This window comes from Oncorhynchus mykiss, chromosome 2 (genome assembly GCF_057628025.1).
Source record: "Oncorhynchus mykiss isolate SJ-2025 chromosome 2, ASM5762802v1, whole genome shotgun sequence".
NCBI classification, from domain to species: domain Eukaryota; kingdom Metazoa; phylum Chordata; class Actinopteri; order Salmoniformes; family Salmonidae; genus Oncorhynchus; species Oncorhynchus mykiss.
In genome coordinates this window covers 95,155,580-95,177,156 of record NC_143023.1, presented here as the reverse complement: position 1 = coordinate 95,177,156, position 21,577 = coordinate 95,155,580, and the positions used below count along the sequence as shown (strand labels likewise).

The window sequence follows — 21,577 nt, the reverse complement described above, 5'->3', positions numbered from 1 at the left end:
CGCCTCACAAACAAGGACACCTATTGTAGACCTGGAAAATGTCATTTTTTAAAAGCAGACATTGCATATCCTTTTGAGCATGGTGAAGTTATTAATGACTCTTTGGATGGTGTATCAATACACCCCAGTCACTACAAAGATACAGGCGTCCTTCCTAACTCAGATGCCGGAGAGGAAGGAAACCGCTTAGGGATTTCAACATGAGGCCAATGGTGTTTTTAAAACAGTTACAGAGTTTAATGGCTGTGATAGGAGAAAACTGAGGATGGATCAACAACATTATAGTTACACCACAATACTAATCTAAATGATAGAGTGAAAAGAAGGAAGCCTGTACAGAAAAAAAAATCAAAACATGCATCCTGTTTGCAACAAGGCACTAAGGTAAAACTGCAAAAAATTGGCAAAGGAATTAACTTTATGTCCTGAATACAAAACATTATGTTTGTGGCAAATCCAACACAACACATTACCACTCTTCATATTTTCAAGCATGATGGTGGCTGCATCATGTTATGGGTATGCTTGTCATCGGCAAGGACTAGAGAGCTAAGCACAGGAAAAATCCTAGAGGAACGCCTTGTTCAGTCTGCTTTCCAACAGACACTGGGAGACAAATTCACCTTTCAGCAGGACAATATACTAAAACACAAGGTATACACTGGAGTTGCTTACCAAGAAGACAGTGAATGTTCCTGAGTGGCCTAGTTACAGTTTTGACTTATATCAGCTTGAAAATGTATGGCAAGGCATGAAAATGGCTGTCTATCAAAGGTCAACAACCAACTTCAATTTAAAAAAATAAAATAATATGCAAGTATTGTACAATCCAGGTGTGGAAAGCTCTTAGAGATTTACCCAGAAAGATTCACAGCTGTAATCGCTGCCAAATGTGATTCTAACATGCATTGACTCAGGATTGTGAATACATATGTAAATGAGATATTGTTATATTTCATTTTCAATCAATTTGATCATATTTCTAAAAACATATTTTCACTTTGTCATTATGGGATATTGTGTGTAAATGGGTGAGCAACATGTTTTTATTTCATTTAAAACCCACTTTGAATTCAGGCTGCAACATAACAAAATGTTGAATAAGTCCAAGGGGTCTGAATACTTTCTGAAGGCCCTGTAACTTAGATGAATCACCTCAACATTAGAGTAGATCACTTTAGCAGCATCAAAATGACTGACACGGACATTTTCATAAGGCTGTACAGTAACACTTTACACATAGTTCTTCTTCATGTGTTAGTACCTTTGTGATTATTTACATTCAGCAGCAAATGTTGCATAGGACTTTGTAAATTGCTTTATAATTGCATAATAATGGCATTATTACAATGCGTGATAACAATAATATAATGAACAGTTCTATTACTATTCCTCTTGTGTACAGTCGTTATAAAAACTCTCAGCTCATTGCTCTTGTGTACAGTCGTTATAAAAACTCTCAGCTCATTGCTCTTGTGTACAGTCGTTATAAAAACTCTCAGCTCATTGCAATTCAAGTTTTTATTACGTGTTGAAAGGAAACTAAACGTTATAAAACAAAACTGCCGTCTTGAATCAACTACAGAAAAGCTAAGTGGAAAATCATGTCAGTTCGTATTGGGAGTAAACTAAGCCATTTAAAGATGGTAAAGTTTGAAACAAGAACAACTCCCCTCAGATGGACAAAGAGTTTCAAAGTTGTTTTTGCTAAGCATCCAACTTGCTGTTTGCATGTATGCAAATGGGTTTTAATTAGTCTGCCGTGTTGTCAGGTATCATAATATGAATTGTAGCATTCTACCTTTTCAGTGGCATGTTGAAAGAGTCATACAGCAGTTGAGCATCACAACTTATTTATACTCCTCTGTACAGAATATCATTGATTGGTTGGTTTGACTTGATTATGTACACCTGGGGTATGTTCAGGAGAATGGACATTTACAGAATGTTCCGATAGAATTGTATTGTATCCGATGTATTGTGTAGATCAAATAGGACTATCAGATAGACTGGAATAGAATAGGAGTTTGTGTTTGCTCTATTCATTCTATTTCTATCTGCAACATGCAGTTCCTGCTTGCAGCCCTGCCTTTAGTTGAAGGCAGCCAATCCAATAATTTATGTTCCAGATACAACCCTCCCTTTAGTCGAAGGCAACCAATCCAATCGTTTCTGTTCCAGATACAACCCTCCCTTTAGTCGAAGGCAACCAATCCAATCGTTTCTGTTCCAGATACAACCCTCCCATTAGTTAAAATCTGTATTCAAATATATATATATATATATATATATATATATATATATATATATATATATATATATATATATATATATATATATATATATATATTTGTAGTTGCTTTCACAGATCTGTTTTCAAATAGTTAAAAATAAATGTTTTTACTTTCTTAGATCTATTTTCTAATGCCTTTTCTGGGATCTGTATTCAAATAATTGTAGTCACCTCCAAAGTAACTATAGTTGCATTCCACAAAACATGATTTAAACTATAGTTGTTCCAGATCTGGTAGCAACTCCAGATTTCCCATTTAACTCCACAAATCAAATACAGTAAACATCTGGCATACTGTCGGTGCAAAATACATATGGAAGATTGAGTCCCATGACTTGGGGTAAAGTCAAGGCCCTTAGGTACGCACATTTAATTTGTTATACATGACCATCATGTCATCATCATCATCATCATCATTAATAATAGACTAGATGTTGTTGAAGCTTGATGTTTATCATCATAGCTCATAACAATGGTCAATAATACAAATAATAGCCCACATATTCATGTGCATTTCAGCATCACATGCTGTGCTTAAATTGAACATTTCTCTCTGTCATCAGTGCTAATTAAAGCCAGTAAAATATCTGAGTTTAGTGGAAAATGAAGGAATGCGTGGGAGTTCATTTGCCGGGTCACCGATTTCTATGAGGAAGTAGGGTAAGAAACTAACGTCATCATTCATTTTATCAGAATATTTCTCCCTCTGAACATTCCACAGTATAGGTTATTCTAAAAACCAGCATTAGGCAACACTGAGTCACTGAGTCACCCATAGTTCTCTCTCTCAGTCTCTCACTCATCATTGGTTGATACACAGTCACTTTATCAGTCAGGAAGTGTCTCTCTCAGCTGAAACAGTATGATGTCACAACAGGAAGAAATGAGATAGCTCTGGGTTTGATACAATGGTAGGTAGACAGATAACAGTAGATCATCATTGTGTTTTTGTTGTTCACTTTGAAACAGTTTTCATTTGTCCTGGAGGATATGAAGACAGATAATATGGAAACAACAGTCTTTATTTGTAGACCGTAGAAAAATAAGGAAGATCTTCCATGATGCAACTGAGTTCTATAAAGTGCTATGATTTACAGTATGTGGAGCATCGCTTCGTTGAATTCATTTCAGTCAAACAAGACGTGTGCAAGACAGTCATAGATGTAATACAGATCTCCCATTACATTTACAGTGTAGTGCACCTAATATTAGACTTAGTCCCTCTCTCCCAGCAGACTGTCTGTCTCCAGCCAGCTAGCCCAGCTCTGATGAGGTTTTTCTCCAGTGTCTCCTGATGACTTGTGACACCAGAAAGGGTCTTACATTGCAGCTCTGATAGGAGCTGACCTTTGTTCAGTGTGGTGAGTACAGGCAGTGAGGATGCAGCAGAAGTCTTTTTTGGCTTTTTAAGCATGAGCGGTGTCTCTCTTTAACGTGACCGATGATGTCACAGGTCCCTGAGTCAATTTCCTGGAACACAAAGAAGTCAGCTTTACAATGCATGTTAGACATTTTAAACATAGATGTCACTCAGGGATTCTTGAAAGTTGGGACAATCCTTGTCTGGCAGGGAAATGTCATGAAAAAAAAAGAATTTTGTTTAATCATTTGAACTTTACAAATTACATTTAAAGGGAATTAAAAATATATATTTATATTTGTTTATTAATTTCCATGTGGGCTCTCTGACAGAAAATGCTCTTGTCCGGTACAAAGGGTTACAAATGAAAACTTCCCCAAAAAGTGACAGTTTTTTTTTTAACTTGCAAAAATAAATATTAACTGGAAAATGATCACATGTAGTTTCTTGCAATAGCCCTCTCTGACTTCAAGGAATATTTTTTCTAAAAGCTGTGATTCCGCCCAGAATTGGTCAACTAAAATTCTAAATGAATCAGGAAGAAGCAGGACCAGCTATAACATAAGGAGGACCCCTTATTCATGTCCTCATTACATGTAGTGCAACAAGACCATTCGTGGTCTGTAAAGTGATATACTTTTGATTGATTTAAACAAACAATATTGAAATCACCATGGTCACTACCATAACCTGTCAACTCCATCTCCCTGAGATATTATTAAGATAGAATATTAGATGTTGGTTTAAATGAGTTCCTTTTAATTAGGTTTTAGAGTCATAAAGCAACTGAGGAAAAACTCAATTGTATTCCACTTGAATGAAGAAGGAAAATAAGCCATTATGTCAACTCTGCCAGATTTTTGTCTAATGTCAACTCTGCCAGATTTTTGTCCAATGTCAACTCTGCCAGATTTTTGTCTAATGTCAACTCTGCCAGAGTGCTGAAAGATCTGATAGAATGGTTATATTTGGTTGGGGATTGTGAAATAAATATTTTTTTATATTTTACAAATGTTTGTATTGAACTTTTATTTTTAAAGACAAGAACATGTCTGTTTTGAGTGTCTGTTGTCAATTCCTTCACTGATTGCTAACCCCCTTAAGATTGTTTTTTTTTGGGGGGGGGGGGTAAATATTCAGAAAAAATATGTTTGTCATTGTCCTGCAATATATGCTTAAACTATTGAAGTACTTACTGTGCATCGACGTAAGAGATAATGTTTATAAATCTGATTTTATGTTCTGAATCTAGAAAAACATGCCAAAATGCTAATGAAGTTAGCCCTGGAGCATTATACAGTGGTATAAAACAAAATGAACATACTTTTGGAGATTTGTATGACATATTTTGAATAACTCTATGTTAGAATGAAACAATCAAGTACTTTAAACACTTGTTGAACAAAAAAACAAACATAAAATGAAAGGCCATATATGGTGTCTGACAGAGATGATATAAATCAATTTGCATTTCAAATGTTGTTAATATTAAGAAAAAAATATTCTGAGGAAACAAAGTTGGGATTGTCCCGTCTTTCAAGAATCCCTGCACTTGTTGTCAGTATGGGTAAGAATGAGGTAATGATAGTCGATAAACCAGTGTCACAAGCACAATATTGGGTAAGTGGTAAGAGAACAGGAAGTCAATCACAACATTAAGTAATGGTTCTAAAAGGACGGGGTGATACCTGTAACACAGAGCATTAGGTTTATGTATGTACCGCTCACTAGTTTGTAATACCTGTACCACAGAATGTTAGGTTTATGTATGTACCGCTCACTAGTTTGTAATACCTGTACCACAGAATATTAGGTTTATGTACGTACCGCTCACTGGTTTGGGACTTTTCCCTTCTCTAACAGGGCAGGTGTTCCATGAGGGATGTCTCCTCGTCCATCAGGGACCTTCTGAGCTCCCTGATGGCCAGGTGGGTTCCCTACTGCTGGACTCTTCACCTGGGCACTGCCAACACAGCGGAGAGGGTACTGTTCCCGTTCAACTCAATTCAATACGTTTTCTCAGAAGTCGTGTGAAATATGAGTGCCTTGCTGAAGGGCACAATGGCAGTAGGTAAGTGTCACTTCAGTAGCTGTTTACCTGAACTTGTAGTCTGAGGGCAGGCTCTGGCCCTGTCTGTAGTCCCCTCTAGTTTTAGAGATCTGCTTGTGGAGGTCCCTCACGGAGCAGCTGTAGCCGTTGAAGATGTAGTCAGCGAACAGCAGCTTCCCTCTGATGTACATCTGTTGAACCAATAAACAGAAACCTCGTATAGACTGACGGAGACGTGATGATGATTATTGTTGTTTCCAAAGAAAATTAGCACAAAAAAAGTCAAAATATCTGGATATGACATCCACTTAAAAAGACTGTAACTCAAAAACAAAGTTTTATTAACTGTTGTTATTTCTTTTTAATAGTTAAGATGATGAAAACAAAATACATTCTGATAGCATTCACTGTGCATTTAGGTTCCTTCTTTTCAATTGAAAAGCCATCAATCGATTATTGCTTAGTGTTTGTTTTCACAACCGGCTTTATCCTAATCCTCTGTTTCTCTCTGTTCTGACCTGCAGAGGAGTTGACCCTCCATCTGACACTAAAGTCTTTTATTCAGCCTATTTGAACCAGCCTGAATGCTGAGCTCACCATTGTCTCCCCTCTCTGGTTTAACCAGGGTTCATCCTATCTAGGCAAGCCAGAAGTCAGTCAGTCATTCATATGGTAGGTAACCTGGTCTCAGGTTTACAACAGAAGAACCTGACTAGCCTGTTCTTCATTAGTTAGTCTACAGCAGCGGTAAGCAAACGGTAAGAGAAGAAGAGAAAGTCCATAAGCCTCGGTATACCTAACGTCTCATACAGTGTTCCACTTCAAAATAACTTTGTGTCACTTTTATTTATAATTCTGGTAAGTAAATCCATCAAACAGTCTTTATTAAAGACAGTTACATTATTAGCATATTGAAGAGAGTTTCACTCTGTCTGTCTATCTTTCCTGCACAACCAGCCAGGTCGGCTCATTTTCAGTAAGTAGCCCTTTCCTCCACGCCCAGCCAGGTCGGCTCATTTTCAGTAAGTAGCCCTTTCCTGCACAACCAGCCAGGTCGGCTCATTTTCAGTAAGTAGCCCTTTCCTCCACAACCAGCCAGGTCGGCTCATTTTCAGTAAGTAGCCCTTTCCTCCACAACCAGACAGGTCGGCTCATTTTCAGTAAGTAGCCCTTTCCTCCACAACCAGCCAGGTCGGCTCATTTTCAGTAAGTAGCCCTTTCCTGCACAACCAGCCAGGTCGGCTCATTTTCAGTAAGTAGCCCTTTCCTGCACGCCCAGCCAGGTCGGCTCATTTTCAGTAAGTAGCCCTTTCCACCACAACCAGCCAGGTCGGCTCATTTTCAGTAAGTAGACATTTCCTCCACAACCAGCCAGGTCGGCTCATTTTCAGTAAGTAGCCCTTTCCTGCACAACCAGCCAGGTCGGCTCATTTTCAGTAAGTAGCCCTTTCCTCCACAACCAGCCAGGTCGGCTCATTTTCAGTAAGTAGACCTTTCCTCCACAACCAGCCAGGTCTGCTCATTTTCAGTAAGTAGCCCTTTCCTCTGTCTGTCTATCTTTCCTCCACGCCCAGCCAGGTCGGCTCATTTTCAGTAAGTAGACCTTTCCTGCCGCCAAATGACTTCCTCATGGGTGGAATGTTATTCGTATTTGTCTTAATTTCATAATTAATAAAGATTGTTTTAAAAAACATGCCAAAAATGTTTCTATGTCAAACAGTTTTGTTATATTTCAGTCTTCTGTGATGTATATAAAGTGTAATATCGGGGTGAAAACTCCAAATGGAATACATTTCTACTCTATATCTGACATGATTCAGGTGGCTTCTTATTTTAAGCCCATAACCATGTGTGTGAGGTGTATACTTTTTGTTTTTAAATTATATTTGTTTATGACTACCCAGAAACACTCTGTGTGACCCTGATTTAGCCCACTGCAGTAACAGGATAACTGGAGTTCTTGTAAAAAGGTACATTCATTTACAATAAGACCAAGCTGGTTTGATAATGATGTCAAATCTCTTGGATTGGTGTTTCTTTGCTGCCATCTACAGTAATATGTGGATATCAGGTGAATAAGATTAGGGCTACGTGCCGATCCTTCACATAGAAGTGTGCAATCATTCACTCCCTCTAATGGGTTTAAACAGCATCTGATTGGTGCAAGCAAGGTTGTAGCTTAGGGAGTTTCCATCATATTACTTCCACCAGTCCATTCATTTTAAATCCGTGAGGGGGAGCGTATTAGTACCAGTTACAATTGGGCAGAAGGGTTTTTAGTGAATCGGACCACAGCCAAGCAGTCGTGGCTGAGAGAGAGAGACAGCTGTTGACCAACTGATCGTGGCTGAGATAGAGACAGCTGTTGACCAACTGATCGTGGCTGAGATAGAGACAGCTGTTGACCAACTGATCGTGGCTGAGATAGAGACAGCTGTTGACCAACTGGTTGTGGCTGAGAGAGAGAGACAGCTGTTGACCAACTGGTTGTGGCTGAGAGAGAGAGACAGCTGTTGACCAACTGGTCGTGGCTGAGAGAGAGAGACAGCTGTTGACCAACTGGTTGTGGCTGAGAGAGAGAGAGACAGATGTTGACCAACTGGTCGTGGCTGAGAGAGAGACAGCTGTTTACCAACTGGTCGTGGCTGAGAGAGACAGCTGTTGACCAACTGGTCGTGGCTGAGAGAGAGACAGCTGTTGACCAACGGGTCTTGGCTGAGAGAGACAGCTGTTGACCAACTGGTCGTGGCTGAGAGTAAGAGACAGCTGTTGACCAACTGGTCGTGGCTGAGAGAGAGAGACAGCTTTTGACCAACTGGATGTGGCTGAGAGAGAGAGACAGCTATTGACCAACTAGTCGTGGCCCAGAGAGAAAGACAACTGTTGGCCAACTTGTCGTGGCTGAGAGAGGCACAGCTGTTGACCAACTTGTTGTGGCTGACAGAGGCACAGCTGTTGACCAACTTGTTGTGGCTGAGAGAGAGACAGCTGTTGACCAATTGGTCGTGGCTGAGAGAGAGACAGCTGTTGACCAATTGGTCATGGCTGAGAGAGAGAGACAGCTGTTGACCAACTGGTCGTGGCTGAGAGAGAGACAGCTGTTGACCAACTGAACGTGGCTGAGAGAGAGAGAGACAGCTGTTGACCAACTGACCAGAAACATCCCAGGGGCGGCATTGTGTCTCTGCTGCAGCAGTGCATTGTGGGTAGCTGGGCAGGTCTTCCCTGTAGACAGCTCATACCTCACCAGGCGGAACGAGTCCAGCTGACTCTGAATATGAGGACAAAGTCAAGCATGAAAAGTGTGTGTGTGTGTGTGTGTGTGTGTGTGTGTGTGTGTGTGTGTGTGTGTGTGTGTGTGTGTGTGTGTCAGCCCCTGGTAATCTCAAGAGTGGAATTATATGGATACATTGTATGTCCCGAAATGGAATGTTCTGTCATGTAAATGTATGTAAATCAACCTGTCACCCCGAGTGCATGACATGGTCCTGTTCTTATTCATGTAAATGTATGTAAATCAACCTGAGTGCATGGCATGGTCCTGTTCTTATTCATGTAAATGTATGTAAATCAATCTGAGTGCATGACATGGTCCTGTTCTTATTCATGTAAATGTATGTAAATCAATCTGAGTGCATGACATGGTCCTGTTCTTATTCATGTAAATGTATGTAAATCAACCTGAGTGCATGGCATGGTCCTGTTCTTATTCATGTAAATGTATGTAAATCAATCTGAGTGCATGACATGGTCCTGTTCTTATTCATGTAAATGTATGTAAATCAATCTGAGTGCATGACATGGTCCTGTTCTTATTCATGTAAATGTATGTAAATCAATCTGAGTGCATGACATGGTCCTGTTCTTATTCATGTAAATGTATGTAAATCAATCTGAGTGCATGGCATTGTCCTATTCTTATTCATGTAAATGTATGTAAATCAACCTGTCACCCCGAGTGCATGACATGGTCCTGTTCTTATTCATGAAATGTATGTAAATCAATCAACCTGAGTGCATTCATGTAAATATATGTAAATCAACCTGAGTGCATGGCATGGTCCTGTTCTTATTCATGTAAATGTATGTAAATCAATCAACCTGAGTGCATGGCATGGTCCTGTTCTTATTCATCCTCTCGTAGAGCAGCTCCAGCATGTCCTCATTGGGCAACAAGGGGATGTGAGGGGCGAGGGGGGTCTGGTGCAGGGCTGTCACACACACCACCAGGATCTGTTCACTGTGGGGGGGCTGGCCCCAAATGAAGGCATCATACTCCTGATCTGTCAGGACTGGCATGGTCCTGGAGCTACAGCGACACAGCCTGTGTGTCCGGCCCTCTAACCCCAGGAGAACGGCCCTAAGCTGGGCAGGACACGGGCTGTAAAGGGGGTAAGGGGTGGAGGGGCTTGAGGATGTGTAGTGGGGAAGTTGGGCAGTGAGACGGAGCTCTGGACTGCATCTCGGGATCACTACAGACCTGGGTGGAAAGAATAGAACATGGTTATTGGCATAGGACAGAAGGAAAGGGAAGAAGTAGTCCTTGTTAGGGTCAGAAGCAGTGAGTTGTCTCTGGCAGTGACAGAGGCATGGTTCTGGTTCTGTTCTTACTCCAGTCTGACGTTGCTGTGGACTCTGAACGTCCCTGACTGTGTGAAATGAAGGGGCTCCTCTCTTCCCTCCTTGCCCTGCTTCTTTGGAGAAAATGTCCTGTTGACAAATCAATAATACTCTTCATCATCAACAGAATCATTATCATCATCATCATCAAGACTTCAGTCTGAACATAATTGTCCACAAACTATTTGTTATTTTACATATCGTCGCTGTCGGATGAAAACCTTGTGAGTCTCCGTTTTATTTGATTGTTTCACATGTACTGAAAGCAGTAACTCCCCTCAATGTGCTCTGAAAATGTCATAATTCTAGGACTCACATTTATTTTTTCAAAATAGCTTTCTGAAGTTTCAGAATTGTATGTACGCTAATATGAAAATATGGCTGTTTTTTCTTCTTTTTTTTACATCTCCTGAAAAGTTTGTTTTGGAAATAAGAGGTTTTCGCTCCTTTTTCTACAACAACACACATCAGTCACATCATGTTACCATGACAACTTGTGGGTGGAGCCTGGCAGGAGGACATCTGAGGCAGGTGGCAGGTGTCTAGTGCTGGCATGTAGCGCTGTGCTTCCCCCCTCTGGTAGACCCCGGGTACTGTCTGACAGCCCTGTGGTGGGGTGGAGGGAGGGCAGCGCTGCTGACTGGCCCTCTCTCTTCAGTCTGGGCCGCATTGGACCATCAGATATCCGCTCCATATCTGGGCACTTGATACCTGATGGGCAACAGAAGATGGTCAGGACTTCATGAAGGAGACTCATAGTGAGTTTGTGGTCCTCTGTAGCTCAGTAGTAAGAACATGACGCTTGCAACGTCAGGATAGTGAGTTTGATTCCTGGGGCCACGATGGGTAAAATGTATGCACACATGACTGTCACTCTGGATAAAAGCATCTGTTAAATGGCATATATTGTTACATTTCAAAGGAGCTCCCAAGTGGCGCAGTGGTTTAAGACACTGCAGCTCAGTGCTAGAGGTGTCACTACAGACCCTGGTTCAATCCCGGGCTGTATCACAACTGGCTGTGAATGGGGGTACCGTAGGGCGGCACACAATTGGCCCAGAGTCGGCAAGGTTAGGCAGTCATTGTAAATAATGATTTGTTCCTAACTGACTTGATAAGTAAAAATGTAATAAAGGAGATGACATATGTAACTAAGGAGATGACATATGTAAGATGACATATGTAACTAAGGAGATGACATATGTAACTAAGATGACATATGTAACTAAGGAGATGACATATGTAACTAAGAACTGATGCTGTACTGAACCACTTTTATATGGACACACCTGTACAGCTTCATTGTATTTTTCATGTGAAGAACTCGTCAAACTGGCTGAACGGTTTCTGTGTTTACTTCCGTTGGTACTAACATCAGTCCACAAGGACTTGTTGCGGTATAGACGTATTTATATAGTAAGTACTTTATTAAATAAGATTTAGAAAAAAAAGCTCCAGTGGACCACGTGAGAGAACTCTTCACCCCTTGACCTGTTATTGTAAAAGAGAATAATTAATGTCTATAATAAACACATTTAAATAAAACCTTGTGTACCTGTGGTGACCCGGTAGAACTCCAGCCAGTCGTCCAGGATATTACATATTCTCCTCCGGAGTCTTTTCAGCTCTCGTCCTGCCCGCCCTCCTCCTCTCCTGAAGAGACAGGGTTCTTCCAGCTTCTCCACCTCCCGGGTCACCTGTAGCACCTCACTGGAACGCACTGACACCTGGTTCATAATCAAAATCTCATTGTGTAGGAATGTTGGTCAAGAGAGACTAGTACAGACATTGGAAACACCACTCAATGAGACGAAATCCTAACTGACGTTCTCTTAGCCAGGTCGTTATTGTAAAATATGTGTTCTTAAAGAGCTACTTAGTTAAATAAATGTGATAGATCCTCTTTAAAGTATCTTACCCTCTTGGTGTCTATGGTCTGGCCCTGGTTCTTCTGGTGCTTCTTACTCAGGGAGAGCTCCTGGGCTGCCAGAGAGGTGAACGCCCCCTCAGTCTGCAGACAGGCCTGGAAGACAGCACACGACTCATACAAATCATCAATCAGATTCACCAGTCACCAACCGTTCACCAATCAGATTCACCAGTCACCAACCGTTCACCAATCAGATTCACCAGTCACCAACCGGTCACCAATCAGATTCACCAGTCACCAACCGTTCACCAATCAGATTCACCAGTCACCAACCGTTCACCAATCAGATTCACCAGTCACCAACCGTTCACCAATCAGATTTGGTCATCACCAACCATCATCAACACATTAAGCCTGAAATAGCTCTAATATATTATCATCACAGTGTTTTCTCACCACTTCTTTAGTTGGGGTGATGTTGGGCAGGGGGGACAGTGGTAGCTGGACACTCTCATTCTGACTCTTAAAGCTGAGGGTGGTACAGGTACCGCTCAACATCCGTACTGAGATCTGATCAGACACCTGGGAAAAAATAAGAAAATAACAAAAAGTTATGGAATGCCACTTCGCTTAAATATATTTTAATCCTAACTAAACCCTATCATAATCATATCTTAATCCTAACTAAACCCTATCTTAATCCTAACTAAACCCTATCATAATCCTAACTAAACCCTATCATAATCCTAACTAAACCCTATCATAATCCTAACTAAACCCTATCATAATCATATCTTAATCCTAACTAAACCCTATCTTAATCCTAACTAAACCCTATCATAATCCTAACTAAACCCTATCATAATCCTAACTAAACCCTATCATAATCCTAACTAAACCCTATCATAATCCTAACTAAACCCTATCATAATCATATCTTAATCCTAACTAAACCCTATCATAATCCTAACTAAACCCTATCATAATCCTAACTAAACCCTATCTTAATCCTAACTAAACCCTATCATAATCCTAACTAAACCCTATCATAATCCTAACTAAACCCTATCATAATCCTAACTAAACCCTATCATAATCCTAACTAAACCCTATCATAATCCTAACTAAACCCTATCATAATCCTAACTAAACCCTATCATAATCCTAACTAAACCCTATCATAATCCTAACTAAACCCTATCATAATCCTAACTAAACCCTATCATAATCCTATCTTAATCCTAACTAAACCCTATCTTAATCCTAACTAAACCCTATCTTAATCCTATCCTAATCCTATTTTAACCCTATCTTAATCCTATCTTAATCCTAACTAAACCCTATCATAATCCTAACTAAACCCTATCATAATCCTAACTAAACCCTATCATAATCCTAACTAAACCCTATCATAATCCTAACTAAACCCTATCATAATCCTAACTAAACCCTATCATAATCCTAACTAAACCCTATCATAATCCTAACTAAACCCTATCATAATCCTAACTAAACCCTATCATAATCCTAACTAAACCCTATCATAATCATATCTTAATCCTAACAAAAACCCTATCATAATCCTAACTAAACCCTATCATAATCCTATCTTAATCCTAACTAAATCCTATCTTAATCCTAACTAAACCCTATCTTAATCCTATCCTAATCCTATTTTAACCCTATCTTAATCCTATCTTAATCCTAACTAAACCCTATCTTAATCCTAACTAAACCCTATCTTAATCCTAACTAAACCCTATCTTAATCCTATCCTAATCCTATTTTAACCCTATCCTAATCCTATCTTAATCCTATTTTAACCCTATCTCAATCCTGACTAAACCACAAGAGAGATTCCTAATTGGCATTAAGAAATTCTCACCTCTGTTGATAAATGTACTTGATGGCTGTTCCTCTATTCGAAGTTATGATTACAATAGAGGCAATAGCCCACTTTAAAACTGAAATGGACCGATCAGCCATGATGACATAGTTGGAGTATCACAGTATCCGTGGGTAACATCGTCATGCCCCACGTCCCCTGCTTTGTTTACAAGCCCCCGTACTGCTGTCCCAGAGGCTATCATATGACGGCGTTGCCCAGCAACTGGGACTTCCTCTTCTTCTTGACTGAGCTTGTCAGTGAAGGGCCTTACAGAGATGGGGATTACAAACAGTAGTTGTAGACTAAACTGGGCTATAGCCTATTATAAACTGGGTGGATCAAGCCCTGAATGCTGATTGGCTGACAGCCGCGGTATATCAGACCGTACACAACACCTCCTCGGGCCTTATTGCTTAATTAGCTTACTCTTAGTTTCTTTACTTTACCTTAAATTAGGTGAGGTCAGATTAAAAAGACAACTATGAACATACATTTGCTCATTTACATTGAGCTATATCCTGTATTGACTGAACTGTTGACCCCATGGAGCCCCGGTCCTCACCTGAATGACTATCCTCTCCTTAACCCCAATCTGCCAGGTCCACTCCTTAGTGACAGCTCCTTCTGGGTCACACGTCATCCCACCACGCTGATCCCACACAGCAGTAACAGTCCCACTACAGACAACAACAGTTCACAACAGGTCGCAGTTAGATCCATCTATGTCTGCTTTACTCACAGCAGACATACTCACAATAAGCACACCGTGTTCACTGCCAGCTAACATAATCCCTGTGGATCCATTGATTAAAGACCAGTGGAGGCTGCTGAGGGGAGAACGGCTCATAATAATGTCTGGAACGGAGCGAATGGAATGGCATGGAAACCATGGAAACCATGGAAACCATGTGTTTGATGTATTTCATACCATTCCACTGATTCCGCTCCAGCCATTACCACGAGCCCGTCGTCCTCAATTAAGGTGCCACCAACCTCCTGTGTTAAAGATCCCTTTCATGTGATCTACGCCTCACCCTAACCAGTAGTAATCCACTGATCCCAATTTAAGGCTTCCTCATGCAGAGGTTCGGTTTGCTCCTAGCAGAACTTGGCTAGGCCGTCTGTGCTCGCATACTCCCGAAACACCTTCGCTTTAAAAACAAGAACAAATATTACTATTACTACTAGTAATATTACTATTACTATTGTTAGACACTCTTGAGCCATCGTAGCAACAACATAGCCAGAAACCACTTCCTCAAAATAGTCCAAGATAATCTAAGATAAATCAAGATATCTGTCATTCATTTTTGACATTTTTAGTCGAGCAATTTTACATCTAGCTAAGATGCAGTATTTCTCAAGTGCAAAAAAAAAAAAGAAGCATTACAATTGATCGTCTCTCGTCGAATGACAAGAAACACTTCACGTTCCCACTCCTACTAGGAATAGTACTGTTGACCAATCATCGTCGATGGGGCGTAGACATCGGCTACTGAACTTCGACTTGCCTCAAAAAAACTGTCTTGTGTGCAAGAACAGCCGGGGGGGGGGGGAAACCGAACAACAACGTCACAAACTGTTAATATATGCGTGAACCGTTTCGACTGGGAAGCATGCGTCAGCTTTATCTGAACTAGGAACCTAGCTCAGCTCAATTCATTCATTAGTACAACTCAATTGGGCCTTCGAGTCAGATACTGTACATACTGTTCTTAGTGCCCCTATTTCTGTTAACTTTATTGTTTGAAAATTCTGTTAAATCTTTAACCATTTACCATGTGTTTACCTGAGTGGGTGTGTGACGGTGCCCCGTCCTACTGCGGTGATGCTGGCCAGTGTAACAGCGCTGAGTTGGTCACTGAACACATTAGTATAGAACCCTCCACAGGACAGACCAGAGTGGCTCTGACACACTGCTACAAAACCAGACGGATAGCTGGGAAGGGTCAAGGTCAAGGCGACGGCTAGGTTAACACATTTAGATTTAGAAATTAGAGATTTAAACATCATTGTTGAGTTTAATTTTAGGAAGATGTTCCCTGCCCATTGCCCTGATTCCTTGCCTTCACAGATCTCAGACAACTGGTTTTTAGTTTCTCTCATATAGCTTTCCCATACCTAGTGCTGTCAGATCTGTGAAGATTAGTGAATGAGGTCAGTAGCGAAGTAACATCCTGGAATGAATCAGCTTTAGTTGGAAACGTGAGAAAGGATACTATAGGAAGGAGGAACCATCATTGATCCTGTAGTGTAGTTTCTGCCGCAATGAATCCTGGTCCTCCTGGTTCACCTCTGGTATCTGAGGGTAAGGCCAGGTCTTGCCTCCTCCTCCGCTTCCTCCTCCTGTCTTCTTCTGGTGTTTAAAGTGTGGCTTGGCATCCCCGTAGTGACGGAGGATGGGTGGTTTGTTCAGCCCACTCTCTGCCTGCTCCGTTGTCTGTTTTCTAAAGGAAGTCATACTGTAATCATACACATGGACAAATTGGCACACTCAAAGTAATTGAAAAAGCCATGAGGGTGACATGGGGATATGTTGTGTTGCAGGAAAAGCTGTGGAAATATAATACAATATTGTAGGTACCAGCAGGGAAGTGAACCCAGGTCGCTGGCATGAATGTCAAACATGCACCAATGCGATTAACCTGTTTTGGTGGGGATTATAACATGGCTAATAACATAGTGAGGATTTCTACAACAGAATAGAGTAGAATAGAAGTTCTTACATAGCCAGTTGCAGCCTCTCTACCACCCAATGACACAGCTTAGTCCACTGAGGTTCCTCATGGGTTGGCTCCTTAGGCTGGACGATCCAACCTGCATGTACCATACAATACAACTTTATTGTCCATATGCTACAGCGAATAATGGATATTTTTTGTTCTGAACACCCCCCCCCCCTCCACCACACAGTAAATAGAAGCACAGTGTCAAGCTGTAGTGCAGTCAGCGGCCCCTGAATGGAGAGCATGTTGTGAGGTTAAGTGCATTGCTCAAGGGCACAATGTGGGTACACTAGATGTCCATCTACCACACACTAAGTCAAATTATATGATAACATGTGCCACTTAGCAAATTGTTTTTCATCCAAAGTTACTTGCAGTACAGTGAGCACATACATTTATTTTATGAGTGTGTGTTCCCTGCGGGAATTGAACCCACGACCTTGGCTTTGGGTTCCAGCTGTGGCTCAGTTGCTAGAGCTGATAAAGCTAAGGCAGCACTACTACTGCTCTATACCGTACAGTTTTTTATCATATTTTTTTTTTTTTAACTAGGCAAGTCAGTTAATTAAGAACAAATTCTTATTTACAATGACGACATAAACCCCGGCCAAACCTGGACGACGCTGGGCCAATTGTGAGCCGCCAAATGGGACTCCCAATCGTAATACCAGATTCGAACCAGGGTGTCTGTAGTGATGCCTCTAGCACTGCGATGCAGTGCCTTAGACCCTTTCGTCACTTGGGAGCCCCTAATCAGGTATATCGCCTGCATAGAAATGTCTAGGAGTAACATAGTGTGTGTGGTAATGTCCTACCTTGCTCTTCATAGGTTTTTGAAGAGATGGAGAAACTTATAGTTGTGGCCACATGAGCTGGAAGGAAATAGTTGAAAAACAGCTTGATGGGAATGTCATCTTGGATACAAAAGACACTAGTTTACATGTATTTCCTGAACACTAGTTTACATGTATTTCCTGAACACTAGTTTACATGTATTTCCTCAACCCTAGCCTGCATGTATTTCCTGAACACTAGTTTACATGTATTTCCTGAACACTAACCTACATGTATTTCCTGAACACTAGTTTACATGTATTTCCTCAACCCTAGCCTGCATGTATTTCCTGAACACTTGCCTACATGTATTTCCTGAACACTAGTTTACATGTATATCCTGAACACTAACCTACCGGTATTTCCTGAACACTAGACTTCATGTATTTCCTGAACACTAGTTTACATGTATTTCCTGAACACTAACCTACATGTATTTCCTGAACACTAGTTTACATGTATTTCCTCAACCCTAGCCTGCATGTATTTCCTGAACACTAGACTTCATGTATTTCCTGAACACTAGTTTACATGTATTTCCTCAACACTAGTTTACATGTATTTCCTGAACACTAACCTACATGTATTTCCTGAACACTAGTTTACATGTATTTCCTCAACCCTAGCCTGCATGTATTTCCTGAACACTAACCTACAAGTATTTCCTGAACACTAGTTTACATGTATTTCCTGAACACTAGTTTACATGTATTTCCTCAACCCTAGCCTGCATGTATTTCCTGAACACTTGCCTACATGTATTTCCTGAACACTAGTTTACATGTATATCCTGAACACTAACCTACCAGTATTTCCTGAACACTAGACTTCATGTATTTCCTGAACACTAGTTTACATGTATTTCCTGAACACTAACCTACATGTATTTCCTGAACACTAGTTTACATGTATTTCCTCAACCCTAGCCTGCATGTATTTCCTGAACACTAGACTTCATGTATTTCCTGAACACTAGTTTACATGTATTTCCTGAACACTAGACTTCATGTATTTCCTGAACACTAGTTTACATGTATTTCCTGAACACTAACCTACATTATTTCCTGAACACTAACCTACATGTATTTCCTGAACACTAGTTTACATGTATTTCCTGAACACTAGTTTACATGTATTTCCTGAACACTAACCTACAAGTATTTCCTGAACACTAGTTTACATGTATTTCCTGAACACTAACCTACATGTATTTCCTGAACACTAACCTACATGTATTTCCTGAACACTAGTTTACATGTATTTCCTGAACACTAGACTTCATGTATTTCCTGAACACTAGTTTACATGTATTTCCTGAACACTAACCTACATGTATTTCCTGAACACTAACCTACATGTATTTCCTGAACACTAGTTTACATGTATTTCCTGAACACTAGTTTACATGTATTTCCTGAACACTAACCTACAAGTATTTCCTGAACACTAGTTTACATGTATTTCCTGAACACTAACCTACATGTATTTCCTGAACACTAACCTACATGTATTTCCTGAACACTAGCCTGCATGTATTTCCTGAACACTAACCTACATGTATTTCCTCAACCCTAGCCTGCATGTATTTCCTGAACACTAGACTTCATGTATTTCCTGAACACTAGTTTACATGTATTTCCTGAACACTAACCTACATGTATTTCCTGAACACTAGTTTACATGTATTTCCTGAACACTAACCTACATGTATTTCCTGAACACTAGACTTCATGTATTTCCTGAACACTAGACTTCATGTATTTCCTGAACACTAGACTTCATGTATTGTTAAATGGTCACTTATAGGACTAAGGAGGAGCTTCAAGAGAAGCATCCACCCATTGCCTCAGTAATACCCATAATACCCCAGATGAGTGTGAGTGAATTATTAAGCAGGGAAAGTCAAAAGGCAGGAACTGGTTTTAACTGATTCACTGACTAAGGCCTTTTATAAACACCTGTGGCCTGTAGACCAACAATTTCTCTTGTAAACCAATCTAGCCTCTCCCACAAGCAGGAATGTCTTAAAAGTTGGACAGCAATGACTTAATATAGGTGGTTTAATGTTTAGGACCATTTTCATTACTTATCCCGGGTCTAAAGTAGCCATGGTGAGTTTGGTTAATTAAAGTAGATGGCCTGGGGAATTGTACTGTGTAAATGTGAGACTTTTTTCAAAGTCATAATTTGACTTCCTATTAGAAAAGATGTCAACTAATGCAGTGGGTGAGTGCTGACGTGTTTATGTTGAGGGTTCACCTTTTTGTGCATGGGAAACTGACGACCTTTTGCGCAAATTGGAGTCTTGAGGCTGTCTCTCAGACCCATTTTCCACCTTGGACGCTTTCTGTTTTGTCTTTCTCTTTCCCGCCATCTGCCGAAGAGTCTCATCGAAATTCATGAAGCCCTTCGACTTGCGAGGTTTCCCGCCATCACCACTCCCGCTGCCGACACCCAACTTCCAAGATGGTTTGACATAAACTGCCCCGGCGGTCAAATCCTTCCATGAGTAATTCAAAACGTTCACGAGGCCGTGTGGAATACATCCCTCCTCACTCCCTTCATACTGCAAAAGCACACTCCCCAACTCGCTCAACAACTGAGGGGCCATATGCTTGTATGCATCCATCGGGTCCATGTCATCCAACCAGTCTGCTGGCACGGCCGCGGCCTCCGGATTCCTCTCATCACCACCCATGTCCAACGATCCGTTGATAGAGGGCCAGGTATCTGGTTTACCAGTGGGAGAGGGTTTATTTGGCACTTTGTGTGCATTGTCTTCATTCTTTGCATCATATTTGTCATCGTTAACGCACTCGCTGTGAGCGCATAGGCTATAAATTAGAATAGAAAGTATTGAAATGAAGATTTGTTTATTTATAAATAATAAGTCAAGCACACACAAAACAGACATATAATTCTGGCCTGGGCAACTCCAGTCCTCGGGGGTCTGATTGATGCCACACCTTTTTCCCCAGCCCCGGCTAACACACCAGAATCCAATAATCAACTAATCATGATATTCAGTTCAAAATGCAAGTAGTTAAATCTGCTGTGTTTGCTAGGGATAGAGGGGAAAGTGGGCCAGTCCAGCACGGTCTAATGTAACAGTATAAATTTAGACCGTCCCCTCGCCCATACCCGGGCACACATCAACAACAGTCATCCACGAAGCATCGTTACCCATCGCTCCACAAAAGCCGCGGCCCTTGCAGAGCAAGGGGAACAACTACTTCATGGTCTCAGAGCAAGTGACGTCACCGATTGAAACATCCGTTACACTAACATAATATAAAGTCTATATGAGTTTAGCCTACCTTTTGATTGTTGCCAAGCGCACGCCCACATTTGCCAGATCAAAGCAATGCTCCAAGGGCATTCTGGGGCGCTTCCTATGTCCCCGTCCTGTTGGCTGAAGAAGTTGTGAAAATTATTATCCATTATCCCAGTTTCCTCTGTTGCATGATATAGTAATAATAAATAGTACATTTATTGGTTACCTGATCAAAGAAATACAGAGGTCCGGGTCTAAAATCGGTCATCATCATTTGCAAATAATTCCAGTCAGTTATACACTCCATAAAAGTGTTGATTAACTCCCCACATTATGTACATCTGGTGTTAAAAACAAACATTTGAATCCCAGTAGAATCTCTAAGCTTGCACTGGATGCCTGAATAATGTTCGACAATCCACCTCCGCGTTCATCTACTGTAAATGTAACCTTTATCCCTTTGAGTTTGCTGAAGCTTGTTGCTTGGATACACACACTGCGCCCGGCCCGTCTCCAAATGAGTTTACGCACCAGAAATGATCGACTCATGGCAACAATCTGAAAGCATAACACCGACAATACAAACCACGGCTTCTAAAAATAGATTGCGGTTTGAGCGCTTGATATTTTGCAAAAACGAGTAATGCGGCACAAGGTGGTCG

At 40.9% G+C, this 21,577-nt stretch overlaps 1 protein-coding gene across 1 annotated transcript; it reads right to left on the bottom strand.

Annotated features, from left to right (window-relative positions):
- Positions 1 to 1,502: 1,502 nt before the first annotated feature.
- Positions 1,503 to 21,489, bottom strand: LOC110502428 (uncharacterized). The gene is made up of 18 exons (XM_036959898.2): positions 21,142 to 21,489; positions 20,959 to 21,053; positions 19,901 to 20,475; positions 17,623 to 17,679; positions 16,808 to 16,898; positions 16,301 to 16,528; positions 15,871 to 16,020; positions 14,644 to 14,758; positions 12,650 to 12,775; positions 12,242 to 12,346; positions 11,879 to 12,050; positions 10,809 to 11,034; positions 10,315 to 10,413; positions 9,805 to 10,183; positions 8,858 to 8,974; positions 5,752 to 5,894; positions 5,481 to 5,616; positions 1,503 to 3,763 (listed from the first exon to the last, which is right to left on the bottom strand). Exons 1-17 carry the CDS (start codon positions 21,220 to 21,222, stop codon positions 5,484 to 5,486), a joined length of 2,892 nt encoding a protein of 963 aa, XP_036815793.2. The 5' UTR covers positions 21,223 to 21,489; the 3' UTR covers positions 1,503 to 3,763; positions 5,481 to 5,483.
- Positions 21,490 to 21,577: the final 88 nt, after the last annotated feature.